Below are 14739 nucleotides of genomic sequence, written 5' to 3' on the forward strand. Positions count from 1 at the left end.
TGGCAGCATCCTGAACATACAAGGCTCCTTATACTATTTAGGTGACTCCTCCAGAGCTGCATTCCTCATAACCAAGCAAAATGACAGATGTGGGAATTTTGCTCATTTCGATCCAAAATCAGAGGATCCAACCTGGTCTACACGGTGCTCGCCCATAAACTCTGTGCCCCATCTCTGCCAGCCATTGCCTCCACTAGGATTTCTGACCCCAAACTTCCCAGTTACAAGGAGCCTGAACTGCCTCACCACTGCCACACTACATTCCCACATGGAACCCCGAGGGACACTATTTTGGTATGTGCGGATTCTAGGTTTCCTTGTTGATCTACTGTACTGATATCCTACCAACATGGAGTAACAGAGCAAAACACTCCATGACCCCTTCCGATCCCCTTCCCTAGTTATCCACCCTCTGCTCATGAATCTGTCAAGCAAAATGTAGTGAAATCATTTTTCTTCTCTGCTTCCTTCATCCCTGTGTGTAATGACACCCATTTAATACCTTTTAGGTCACTTCTCTTTCACTCACTGGTTTCTTTTTAGGAATCCTACCTTAGTACTGACTTCAACATATACAACATTTCTGAAAATTCGAGATGTGAAATTCACTCTGGATTGAATATCAATCTCCCCAACACCTAACCTGGCACTTCTAGAACACTAACAGTGGTAATTTGTGTTAATAATGACCCCGAAGTACTTCAGACTTCCAAAGAAGCTTCTGAATCAAAGGAATATTCAATTATACCCCATACAGTTTTTTTTTTTGTCAACGTTTATTTATTTTTGGGACAGAGAGAGACAGAGCATGAACAGGGGAGGGGCAGAGAGAGAGGGAGACACAGAATCGGAAGCAGGCTCCAGGCTCTGAGCCATCAGCCCAGAGCCTGACGCGGGGCTCGAACTCACGGACCGCGAGATCGTGACCTGGCTGAAGTCGGACGCTTAACCGACTGCGCCACCCAGGCGCCCCTACCCCATACAGTTTTAAAGTTAAATGTCTTTACAATATTCTAAGGCTTTAGTTTATGGTAATCCATATGCCATAATAGATGACAAATCTTGCTACTACTTGATTAATACACACTTTCACCAACCCATTGCAACTAAGGGTAAGGTCAAATCAGAGATTGCTTTAACACTGGTGTGATCCATTAAAATCATCATCACAACTTCCTCTGTATGGTCCACTGCTCTAAATCTGGCATGCCCAGTGCTCAGATTTATAAAAACTTTCCAAGTGATCCTAACAGAAACTGCTTCTCAAGAACTATCACTGCAAATAGTGGCAGAAATCAACCTATACAACTGTGGTTCTCATCTCGGTGCACTGCTGGGGGACCTTTGTGAAAACACAGGCTTTTAAAACATACAGATTCCAAGGCCCTTCCAGATCTAATGGATCCTAATCTGTTATGGTAGTACCCAAATATCCAACTCCTCAGATGATTCCAATGCACAGCCAAAGTTTGGAAATAATAGCTTTATAATCTTAGGAATCTTAAGAGCTGCTGCTCTCAGTGTTTCCAACAGGTCACCTAAGAACCAACATATGGGTGCAGCCTTTAGGTGGGACCTGCAAGGATAAAGAGTGGCCAAGAGGGTGTGGTCAACCCTACATACTCCTTTCTGTAATGTGGAAATCACGGGGTTGGAAGGATCACCTATCCCAAGAAAGAGACTAGGGTGAAGTACAGAAAATAACTTCCTAAAGATATACACTCAGCAGTACCACTCAGCTGCTTGAATCACAACAGCAGTTACAATTGACTAAGAGTCATAAGCCTACCACACTCCTCAGAGTTTAATACATTAGACTAGAAATCAGAGGTCTCAAAGGACCCTAGCTTTACATCAAGAGGGCCCAGTGGTTCAAGAATATCATTTCTCCATTTTCAATAAGCAGAACAGCAAAGTCCCAAAGTAGAGCAAAGTAATTAGTGAGAAGAGCCTTCTGATCATTACAAGAGAAGTCTGATAAAGAAAACTGCACAAATTTTGCCATCAATGAGATCTACCTTCAAAACCTTTCTCCACCAGTTAGTTACCAGTAACATCAGATTACTTAACCTCTCTAAACCCATTTCTTCCTCTATGAAATGAGCACAAAAACTTATGAAAATTTAAATGAGACAATATTTGCAAAAACAGAATTTTCAATACAGCTGCCTTTCCTCCTTAGTAATTTCTATACGCCTCTTCTATACCACTCTCCTTTAAGTCATACATACTAATAGTTACTACATATCTCTGTTAGTCTTTACCTTGACTTATTGCTATTACATATGAGAAACACATGAGAACACTAATTTTGCTCCTCCAAAACTAACATGCAGTTTAAACTTTGTCTACTGACAACCCACTGAGAACTCATCAGCGCCTAGATTCATACTCACTTCTTCAGGACAGAATTTCTTTTTTTTAATTCTCAGGTACTGATTCCTCTAGAGCAAAGGCTCCCAAACTTTAAAGAAAGGTAAGAATTACTGGGGAGCTTGTTTAAAATACAAATCCCACCTCCCACCAACCATGTCATAATTGATAACAGGGAGGATTCTCACTGGCTGCTAATGGCAGTGGGTAAAAGGTTGCTAGAAAACAACACTGACATCTTGCCAAAGTATTATCCCACGAGTTATTTACTGGTTGCAAAAGGGAAAAAATATATACCTCTATACAGAAAAATCTGGCAGTCAGAATCTTAACCAAGAGATAAACCTTAGCATCACTAACAGTGCAACACATCAGATACCATGTGCCTGTTGACAGGATGCAAAAAGGAAGTAGGAAGCAGTATTTTGGCAAACATATGTACCCTGAATAAAATCAAGCCCCTAGATGCACCTTAAAGTTGGCCCAGAAAACAGAGAGGTCAGATGATACTTGGAAAAAACAATTAGGCAATCCAAAATATAGAACATGTATGAACTGGCCTAGAGTCTGCAAAAGTCAATGTCACGAGGGGAAAAAATGTAAGAAAACTGTTCTAGGGTAACAGAAACAAAAGCAATGAGTGAATTATAATTAAATCCCTGTTTGGAGGGGAAAAAACCTATAGAAGAAATTGTTGGGGGCAAATGGGCAAATGTGAATATAAGCAGTTATTACATGATTCTGTAAAATTATGGAATCATTGATAATGATGGGATAATGGTATTACAGCTATGTAGAATTATTCTAATTATTTAGTATTTGAAGTACAGAGAGGTGCTTCCTCATAGTATGTTAGATACACAAACATACACTGACAAAGATATCTATGTTAATTACTGAAACCAGGTAGATGGTAACAGGTGTTCACTACTCTTTCTAACTCTCTGTATTCTTAGAAGTTTCCATAATGAAGACTAAGAAAAACACATTCCCTGGCCCAACTCTATGAGACTCTAATTCCTTAAGCCTGCGGTAGGCCCATAAATCTGCATTCAAGTAGCCCCGGGGCCTATCCTAAAATACAAGATGTTCTCTGACCACTCTAAGAAACACAGCTGAAGACAGAAAGTAAGGTGTGTCCACTATCTGGAAGAGCTTGGGTTCTAAACTCTGTGCCAGCTCTATTTTATTGGCAGGCTTCCCAAGCAATGGATTTGGTATCTTCCTCACTGTTGCCATCTTTCTTCATGTGTCCAGTATATTTAAGATGGACTAAAAAGGAGGCATAATAGTAAAAGATTTCTATTTCATGTACCTATGATTCCTTGAGAGCATCTCCCCACGGTAAACAATAATTAGCAACTCTAACTCCCAAGAGTGCTTTAAAGAATTCTTGTTTACCTTTCTCTGAACTGAATATTCAAATTTCTTCCTAGAAATGGGTAATGAGTACACAGTCCATAGTCTACAAATTGATAACCAAAATAAAACAGAAATGGTATCCTCACAATTGAAAAAGAAAAAAAGACCAAAATACCGCACTCAAAACTTTTGACTACAACAAACTAAAAAGCTTTTGTACAAACAAATGGGAGTACATCAAACTGAAAGGCTTTTACACAGCAATGGATATGACCAACAAAATGAAAAGGCAATGGGAGAAAACAGTCACAAAAGATATATACAATAAGGGGTTAACATGTGAACTATATAAAGAACTCATAATTCAGTATTTAAAAACTAATAATAAACACTCCAATTAAAAAAATGGACAGAGGGGGCGCCTGGGTGGCGCAGTCGGTTAAGCGTCCGACTTCAGCCAGGTCACGATCTCGCGGTCCGTGAGTTCGAGCCCCGCGTCGGGCTCTGGGCTGATGGCTCAGAGCCTGGAGCCTGTTTCCAATTCTGTGTCTCCCTCTCTCTCTGCCCTTCCCCCGTTCATGCTCTGTCTCTCTCTGTCCCAAAAATAAATAAACATTGAAAAAAAGAAAATTAAAAAAAATAAAATAAAATAAAAAAATGGACAGAGGAGGGAGAGGAGGGCGCCTGGTGGCTCAGTTGGTTGAGGTCTGACTCCTGATTTCACTCAGGTCATGAGATCAAGCCCCACCGTTAAGCTCTGCTCTGAATGTGGAGCCTGCTAGAGATTCTCTCTCTCCCGCTGCCTCTCTCTCTCTAAAAACAAAACAAAAAACAGGACAAAACAAGAGACATTTTTCCAAAGACACACAGATGGCCAACAGGCAATGAAAAGATGGTCAATTTTAGTAATCATCAGGGAAATGCAAATCAAAACCACAAGAAATCACCTTACACCTGTTAGAAGTAACAAGTGTGGCGAGGATGTGGAGAAAAGGGAATCTCGTGCACTGTAAGTAGTTAAGGTTGTAAATTGGTGCAGCTACTGTGGAAAACAGTACGGAAGTTCCTCAAAAAATTTAAAATAGAACTACCATACAATCCAGCAATTCCAGTTCCAGGTATGTATCCAAAGAAAACAAAAACCACTTTGAAAAGACATGTGTACCCCTATGTTCATTATAGCAACGGTCACAATAGCCAAGATATGGAAGCAACCTAAGTATCCATCAATAGACGAATGGAAAAACAAGATGTGGTATATTACCCAGCCATAAAAAATGAAATCTTGGGGTGCCTGGCTGGCTCAGTAGGAAGAGCATGTGACTCTTGATCTCAGGGTCATGAGTTTGAGCCCTACACTGGGTGTAGAGATAGACTGATTGATTAAATATATAAACACATAAAACCTAACTTCAAATAAACTGTCTTAAAAAATGAAATCTTGCCATTTGCGACAACATGGATGGACCTATAAGGTACCATGCTAAGTGAAATAAGTCAGTGATTTCACTTATATGTGGAATCTAAAAAACAAAACAGAAAAAAGACTCAGATACAGAGAACAAACTTGACGGTTGCCAGAGAGGAGTGGGGTGTGGTGATGGACGAAACAGGTGAGGAGGATTAAGAGGCACAATCTTCCAGTTATAAAATGCATATGACACAGATATGTAATACACAGCAGAGCTATTAAATTACTATGTTGTATACCTGAAATTAATGAAATACTGTATGTCAATTATTCTTCAGTAAAAAAAGTTATTTTAAAAACTGGCATTTCAAGGTAAAAGTGATATATGAGAAACTTTGTTAGCAATACATAAAATACCTTAGGGATATAGTGATTTGTTTTAAAATGGATAAAAACAATGTAATATACCAAGATATATACATATCATATACACAGAAAAGAAAAATCTAAAGGTGAATCTTGTGTAGAAATGTTATCAATGTCATTGTAACAATATTCACTAAGTCCTCCAAGCAAAATCAGGAAATACAACTAGAACCAGAAAAGTACCTATACCATAATCTAAGAATACCAAAACCAAAATTCACTTAGAATTATTTCCCAGAACAGCTCACAACTGACATAGAAGCTACCATTAAAAAAACAATAATTACAAACACTAACTTTTCAAAGTTAGAGAACACATAGCAAATAATAAACTGCAGTAGGTGACTTTGAGGTTCCTCCCCAATAAAAAAATTAATCTAATAAACAATCCAGGAAAACCTCCAATATCTAGAACTTGGATACATACATTGCTTTAAGCTTAATCTAACAGTAAAAAAATTTATAACTGAAGACTACAAAAAATGAACTTTAAAAGATGTGAATTTTAGCTGAAATTGCAAATTCACAAAGTTAGCTAATAAACCAGCATTAACACATTTCTTAGAAAGTCTAATCTGCTATGAATTCTAACATTAACTACAGAGAGATAAAAATGCCTCTACAAGGCAGCAAAGTTATTGAAAATAATGAGAATGTGTTTAGTATATCAAAATAACACATGGTAAAATTTCAAGGCAGTTCCTGGGAAACCTATACATTTTAAAATATTTTAACTGCTCAAACTAAAGCATGAAATTGCTTCTTTAAAACTTCAGAGTGTTAATCCCTATCAGCATAATAAACTTTTTAAAACTGAAGAGACCTTAAAGATCACTAACTTTAACTTCTCATTTGATAAATATGAGAAAATTGAAGCCAGAGATTTTTTTGTAACTTGTAGAATGATAAACCAGACTTCTTAATTCCAATATACAGTGTTCCCTGTATACCACACTATGTATGTCCTGTCCCTTAACAACAACAAAAAATCCCCATTAACAATAAGTAGTGGATTGTCTTCAGGCAAATGTAAAAAGTCACTGAACTTTTTTTTTTTTTTTTTTTTTTTAATTTTTTTTTTTTTTCAACGTTTATTTATTTTTGGGACAGAGAGAGACAGAGCATGAATGGGGGAGGGGCAGAGAGAGAGGGAGACAGAATCGGAAACAGGCTCCAGGCTCCGAGCCATCAACCCAGAGCCTGACGCGGGGCTCGAACTCACGGACCGCGAGATCGTGACCTGGCTGAAGTCGGACGCTTAACCGACTGCGCCACCCAGGCGCCCCAAAAAGTCACTGAACTTTTTAAATGAGGTTGTATTTTCATGACATTTTAAAAAAATTTAACTCGTTCAGAAAGAAACAAGAAATCCAGAATTCTAACTAGAAGAAAGTAGGTAAACAGAACATTATGAAGGAATAAACTAAAGTTTTAGCCATAAACTTCCTTGCAGAAGTAACACCATAAAGCTACCAGCCCAGGGTGAAAATGGCAATATGTCAGACACTGATTACTTTTGAATCCCACAGAATCTTTGCAACAGTCCAGAATTTATCAGTTACATAAGCCTAAGTGACTTTTGGATAAAGTTTGCAAAATCAAATCATACTGCAAAACAGTATGTGTATTGTTAAGAGACAGAAATGAACTGCCTGTGATTTCTGACATGTGCCTACTACATTTCTAGAACGCTAGATTTCTGTAACATAGCGTTTAAGGCTTTGTTTCTCCATCATTCTGGAAATACTATCCTTCATCACTAGTTGCAATGTTACTCAACGCCATGCCATTTTTTTCATCACCTTCCCTTGAAAAGTTACCATAATTGTCAAGTTTTACTGTTTCTATTCTTTGAAAAATGAGAAATAATTTTCAGGGAAGCTCTCTTCATAGTCATTCTCCTTGAGGAAGTAGCTCTTTATCTATATATATAACTTCCACTAATTATGTATTTCTATGATTTTTCAGGTGGTGGGAGGGGGAAGGGAATAACTAGATTAAGACTACTTAATGTTGTGATACCTTTCTTTTTTCCTTTATGGTATCAAAGGGTCTTGCCCACTGCAAAATTATAAAATTATTCTATATTTTCTTTTACATGTACTATTTTATGTTTATATCTTTAATTCTTTTAGAATCTTTATTTATGTAAGGTAGAAATCAATTCTTCCCAACTGGGTAGTCATTTGCCCCAATATCATTTGTTAAATAACCCTTTTCCCCTTCATGGATTAGAAATGCTTTACTATCTGCTAAATTCCCATAAACCTGTCTATTTACCTCACTCCTTATTCTGTTTCACTACCTATTTGCCTAATTCCTCTGCCAGCCACACGTTGTTCTAATTATTGACACTTTACAGCACATCCGTTTTCTGGTAAGTCTCAACATTTTTTCAACAAGACTTTTTTTGATTGTGCAAAAACATTTACTTCTCTCAATTTTTCTCGTTTCCCCTCAAAAAAAAATCCCACTTTCTTTTGAAACAGAATTCCATTAAATTTATGGATAAAATATAATGTATTTTTAAAATATTTAGATTCCCATCTAGTAATAAGCAGATATGTAAAGCCCCCGACACACACACACACACACACACACACACACACACACACGCACACGTATACAATCTTCATTTGACAGTGACTGGTACTCTGGCCCCACACGAATGAAATTTCCTTATTTGCAAGGTAACATTTCCATTCTTAAATCACAAAATCTTAGAGCAAGAAGAACATTGTAGATCACTTAGTCCAATACCACTTGTAAGCCCAGTTATGTTTACCTCAAGCCTGCCTGAGATTCATTTCAAAGTTAAAAGTAATATACCTTTTACATGCAACATAATCATAAAAGTACTACCTGGATCACACAAAAGCAAAGAAGTGGTCTACCTTTATTCAAGAGTACTTTCAACTTAGAAATCCTTTTAGAAGACCCATACTGGGCTCAAAACAAAAAAAAAACAAAACAAAAAACAAGAGTACCTTAAGGGCATATACTAGAAACAGCTCCAGGTACATTTTTAGATACTGGTTTCCAAGGCAAAGTCTTTTTGTTACAGTGGGTCCAGGAACCGAACTTCATAGTACCACATCATTCCATTCCCAACTGTTCCATCATTTATTAAAAACACAAATCCAACAACAATCTCCAAATGAATAAGCTGAAACAATTCTATAACTGTTTCTCAACTGTTTCTCTGGCTGCCCATGTAATCACCTGTAGAGCTTTTAAAATAAGATTACTTGGGTCCCACTCTGGGACCTTAAACATTTTCTTTCTTTTTTTTTTTTTTTAAAGCTGTAGTAGGTTCTAGTTTCAGCCAGAGTTAGGAACCAACATTCTAAAAGATTCAAGAACAAAGGTCCTTAAAATGCCAAACATCCCTAACATCCCTATATATTGCCGGGGGGGGGGGGGGGGGGGGGGGGGGGGGGGGGGCAGGTGGTAAAGAAGCAGTAATGAAAAAACCATCTTCACCAGCCCAGCAACATTTGCTGCTAATTAAGCTGTGTCCCTACATTATGCCAATCTGAAAACAGGAAAAACTGCAAAACACACAAAGCTTTTAACTGTTCATAGATGGATGGGGCTATTATGATATGTGAAACACCTTTTTCTTTTTTCTCCCTTGAAGGCAACCCTCCACTCCACACCATCTCCCAGGAGAAAAGACCAGTTGATACTCACTTTAAAAATGGCAAAAATTATTAAGATTTTAGATAAATTCTTCTTTGACTTTGTGAAAAAGAAAGGTGTAAACACACCCATAAAAACAAATAGGGAGATTAACGATTGGCTGCGATATCATGACATTAGATGAAATTTCAGTCAAAGAACTGTTGCTTTGTGACTGCAGAGAACTGCCGAAACACTAAACACCCTCTAAAGGTAGCACAAAAGCAAAGGAAGGCTGATACACTGAAGGAAAAAACTTACAACGATGCAAATATACAAACTAAATCAAACCGTTCCTAAGGTCTAACCCTCTAAGAAAATGATCGCGCTTTCTAATAACACTTTCACTAAACTGAAGCCCGGTGTGACTCACATTCTTGTTATGAGTGACTCATATACCTTCCATCCTTGGAAAAGCACCTGAAAAATAGAGCACATAAAGCTACACCGTTAAGTTACATGTTAAGTAATTAGTGAGAGTAACACATACATTAAGTAGACCTTAATCACACACCAAAACTCTGCAAAAGGAGGTTCATGAAACCAAATCATCCCACAGACAACTATTCTTCCACGCTCCAATTCTGGCCTAGCCAAAAATATTTTCTCACATTCTGTAAAGTCATTTGGTGAAAGAGCTATCAAGTATTTTGCATCTTGACAGGAAAGGCATCACACGTTAAAGTGTATCACCCTACTATCAAGGAAAACTAAATTCTCTTAAATTAGCACTGAGATCTGTCCAAGCATGAGTCAAATGATTTTACATTAAAAAAAAAAAAAAGAAGAAGAAGAAGCAGGTGAAGAGACAGGTATTCATGGTTTAATGGAATCAGTTTTAACAATGTACAACTTTACCAACATGTTTCTTAGAAATGTAGCCCAAATCAGTGATATAATTCCTAGGCCTTACCCTCGTCACATGACCACATGAAATAGCAAAATTTAAGTAGCAAATATAATTAAGGGAACAACTGTAACCCCAAAAATCTGCAGTAAACTCTGAGATGATGTGTGTTTATACACACAATAAGTAATTGTTTGCCCAGAAATTCAAACAAAAAAAGGATGAAAACCTTCTTGTAATGCTTTTCATGTGAATGATTTGCATGCAAGCCACGTGCCTAGCAGGTAGTAAAGACGAGACTGTTCCTGGGACATTTCAAACAACACAAGCTTATTGAAAAATTTTAAAGCAAGGAAAGAAAATCCTTCATCAGCAATTATTTCTTTTGAAGTACAGCTACGTTGGAATAAATAACTTAGCTGAATTAACGTATCTTTTAGTACTTTATACTTTGAAAGCTTTATGAAAAATTTAGACACATATTCTAATCTTGAAAAAAAATTTAAACATAGTAAAATCACAGGCATCTTTCTGAAATATCTATACCACTGCACATCTTGAAACTTCAAGGAAGATCTGGGAAAGAAATATATTACCCTATTTTAAACAAGTATAAAAGCCTAAAATTACACTTAAAATGTACTTTTTAGTTTGTTCCAAAATCTGGACTTCTTTATCCAAATGCAATTAAGATTAGGGGAAAAATTGTTCTAAGAAATTTGTGAAGCTGAACTCCAATTCCATCATGTCCCAAAAGCTCACTACTAATAAATACCTAGGATGGATTACATTAGAAACATTCTCTCAGGAACTTGAACCTGACACCAAGATACTGATTGTCTACACTTTAGGAGTTAAAGACAGGGAGCGACAGGGGACTTTGGCTTGTTCAGAAACCTAGTTATTAAATATATGCGGTTTATCTTTACTAGTATTTCAAAATCTCTCTCCCCCATCCTTCTTGTCCCTCTCCCCCTTCATTCTTTTGCATCTTACCAACCTGCAAGAAATCAAAAAAAGTATCCCCAGTATCAAACGTACTACCTTTGATTCAATATGGATTTGGGTGTTCAGGTAGGTTTTTAGATTTAGATTTCAAATGCAAAACATATTTCAAAATTTTACCTGACCGCATGCTACACTCAAAATTGCTAAAAGTTAATCATCATTTTCCCCCCTATTTTATCCCACTACCCCTTTCTTATAAACTTATCAACAGGAAACCAATTATTTGCAGACAAGTACAGCTAGGAAAAAAAGGTTGCTAGGTTCAATCTAGGAGCACCAGTAAACAAGCCTAGAAGTATCAGAAAAATCAAGAACCACTCACAGGTCCCCAATCCTGAATCTGCATATAAACCCTACAGGACAAAGTTCTTGCAGTCACTTTCATGATTTGACTTAATTCAATCCCATGCTTTCTGAAACGTCTTTATTTGAAACTATAAAGAGAGATCTGGACAAACAATTCAAAAGACAATGAACTTTATGTCAGTTAACCTAAGTACATCTCAGTTAACTGAAATACAGAGCACCTAAAACCTCCTACTAGGTGCAGGACTCAGGGCAATCTAGGCAAAATGTCTTCTCACAGAAGCAATGTACCCGAAGAGCTCTGTGTAATTCAGCTTCAGTTAAGATTCGCTTCTCTTGCAAATGTTTACCTACAAACTCACAGTCTTCAGAATACACTCAAGCTTTTAAATTGGAGGGCAAAGATTTACCAAGATTTTAAAGGGATCATTTCCTTAGTTAAGCCAGTTAAGGTGGGTAGCAAAAAGAACCTCTGCAAGTGGTTTGGGAGGTATTCACCAGGCACAGGGGAAATTTACAAAAGAGGAAAGGGCCGCAGGGCCAAGCATGGGCTTGTGTAAACATAAATCCCCTACGCACTGGCCTAGGTATCAAAAACAACGTTCCTCCAGAATAGGTGTCCAGGTGGCTAATTGACTTTCTGGAGGTGAGAGTTAAAAACAAACGCTTACACCCAGTATATACGACACAATTTTACCTGTCACCAAAAAAAGGGTCTAATCCAGCAAAAAAAAAAGAAAAAAAAAAGAAAAAAGAAACAAAAGTCATTTTTCCTTCAAGGAGGGCAGCGGTTTAGAGTCATTTGCAGGGGATAGGATTGCAGGGGGGAGGGCGCGTGGAATAAAGGAGTGCTAAAAGGAGAGGCAGAGAGGGGTTTTTTGCACAGGGCCCCACACAGGCCACTGCGGAGAGAAGACGGGGAAGAGGGGAAGATGTCTCGCCAGGGGAAAAAACCGAATGCAAAACCAGCTTGGAAGAAGGAAGGTCCCCCCCCCCAACAGGAGGCGAGCTGGGGTGCAGATAAAAAGCGCTAGCGGCTGGTTACCTTGGGAAACAGGGGAAAGGGACAACGGGAATAAGAGGTCTTCAGAGATGTGAGGGAAGGAAAGGATGAGGCAGGGTCTCCGGTAAGTGCGAACCCGGGAAGAAGATAAGACAAACAGCGGGACTGGGGCCTCCCAGGGCCAAAAGGCGTGGCCAGGGATCCAGATCAAACGACGGTCTTTTTCAGACGCCAGGGGAAGTGAGCGGCAAACCCCTCCTTCAAGACCCCGGGGCAGACCCGTCCGAGGGGCCCAACTGCGAGGCACCTCGAGGGCAGAACGCGCTCTGGAGGGCTCTGGCCTCGCCCGCGGGGCCCTCCGCAGGGCCGGCTGCCCGGGCCCCCGCCCCCACCCCCGCAGTGCTCTTACCTCCACACCTGCCCCATCTGCAGCAGGTGGATGACCGACTGCCAGATCCACACGGAGAGGCGGCACAGGCGCTGCGCCCCCGGCGTGGCCGAGCCCGGGCCGCCGCGGCCGTAGCCGGCCCCCATCATGGGGGGGCCCCGGCTGCTGAGCCCCTCCACGGCGCCCAGCCCGCCGCCCGTGTAGTCCTGCACGAACCAGCGGAAGCTCAGGCTCTGCACCAGCAGCGACGGCACCAGCACGAAGAAGAGGGTCAGCCCGAAGAAGCCGTAGTCCCCCTTGCGGTAGTAGTCGAGGGCCAGCCACAGGTCGGTGCCCACGTCCCCGAAGAAGACCAGCAGCGCCAGCACGATCCACAGGCAGTCGAGCCACGGCCGCTCCACCTGCGGCGGTGGCGGTTGCGGCCGAGCGGCAGGCGTCGGGGGGTGGTGGTCGGCGCCGGCGGCCGCGGGCGGCTGCAGCGGCTGGTCCCCCCCGTCGGCGGCGGCGGCGGCGCTGCGGCGCGGCTTCTTGCCCAGGAGGGAGCGCAGGCAGGCGGAGCGGCAGCCCCAGTAGCACGAGGAGGTGTTGCAGCAGTGGCAGATGTGCAGCGAGCTGCTCTCGCCGGGCTCGCTGCCGTCGCCGCCGCCGCCGCAGCCGCCTCCCCCGGGCTCCCCGTCCTCCTCGCCGCCGCTGCCCACCGCCTCGTCCAGGTTGTGCAGCTGGGCAAAGCCCACCCCCACGCCACCGCCATCGGATTTCGCCGCCATCTTGACTCTCTTCCCAGCTCCGGAGGTTGGGGGGGGAGGGACGGGTAGGGGGGGGAAGAAGGCAGGGAACGGGGAGGGGGGGAAACGAATGGAGAGGAAGGGGGGCGGGGAGGAAGCGGGGGAGCAAACGAACGAGGGGGGAGTGGGCCAGGGAACCCCCTCCGCTTCCGGGTAGTTGGCGTCACTTCCGGGCGAGCCCCCCAATCGCACGGCGCCCGCAGCTCCCCAGCCCTACCCTCCCGGCCAAGATGGCCGCCCTCCTGTGCCTCAGCTGCTGGGCGGGGGACCGGGGGGTTCTCCCCGCCAGGGCTCCCCTTCCCCTCTTCCGTTGACCCCGAAACCCATCAGGTTGACCCCTCGGCGTTTCTGAATCCCGCTGGGCCGAGTGATGCGGTCCAAAGTGATCCCTGGAGGGGGCAGTGCCAGACGTTTTGGGGTCCCCTTCCTCAGCGTCGCAGCTCACAGCTTTCCTCCTGGAGAAACGCCCCCTAACACCCTCCCGGCTGCTGGCAAAGGGGCGGGACCTCTGAGGGAAGGGGCGGAGCTCGTGCAAAGCAGGTGATTACGTGTCACTTCCGGGAGATAGGATGACCTCATTGAGTAGTTAGGCCACCCCCCCCATCAAAATGGCTGTGTCTCACCTCTTTGGTGGTTTTTTTTTTTTTCCTTCTTTCAAAATTCTCTTATTTTCTTATTTTGAGGGTCTTGAGAAATTGCATAAATCAGTTTAGATTCCCACACACAACTGACTGATTCTCACTTGTATTTGGACACCTCCCTCTGTTGACCCCCTGATTTTCTTGTCACTGACAACTTTACCATCTTTAGTAATAAAGTTTCCATCATTCCCTTAAGAAAAATCCAAAGTCCAATTAAAAGTCAGCCTATTGCACCTTGAATGTTAGAGCGAAGATTGAATTGGCATCAGTGACCTTGAATGTATTTTCTTCATCTTCGAAATATATTTCTACCAACTTTTTTTAAGTATGTGATTTTTATATTGTGTGACCTTAATTTGGAAAATTCAGAACTAGCCAGAGTTTAACGTGTATCAATTACTTGTTCAAGCTATTTGAATGTGTGAAGATTGCCTTTTAGAATGTTTTTGGTGCTAAAACTCTGTCAGTAAACACGGCTTTAAATGAGTGAAAATGTTATCAATGTGCT

General features: G+C 41.4%; 1 protein-coding gene across 1 annotated transcript in view; it reads right to left on the minus strand.

Annotated features, from left to right (window-relative positions):
- The window catches only part of XKR6 (XK related 6), a 327322-nt gene extending 313201 nt beyond the window's left edge, over nucleotides 1-14121 (minus strand). The window contains exon 1 of the mRNA XM_047856993.1: nucleotides 12827-14121. Within this exon, the coding sequence (XP_047712949.1) occupies nucleotides 12827-13572 (746 nt within the window). The 5' untranslated portion in view covers nucleotides 13573-14121. The remainder of the gene's footprint in view (nucleotides 1-12826) is intronic.
- Between the last annotated feature and the right edge of the window lie 618 nt (nucleotides 14122-14739).

This window comes from Prionailurus viverrinus, chromosome B1 (genome assembly GCF_022837055.1).
Source record: "Prionailurus viverrinus isolate Anna chromosome B1, UM_Priviv_1.0, whole genome shotgun sequence".
Lineage (NCBI taxonomy): Eukaryota > Metazoa > Chordata > Mammalia > Carnivora > Felidae > Prionailurus > Prionailurus viverrinus.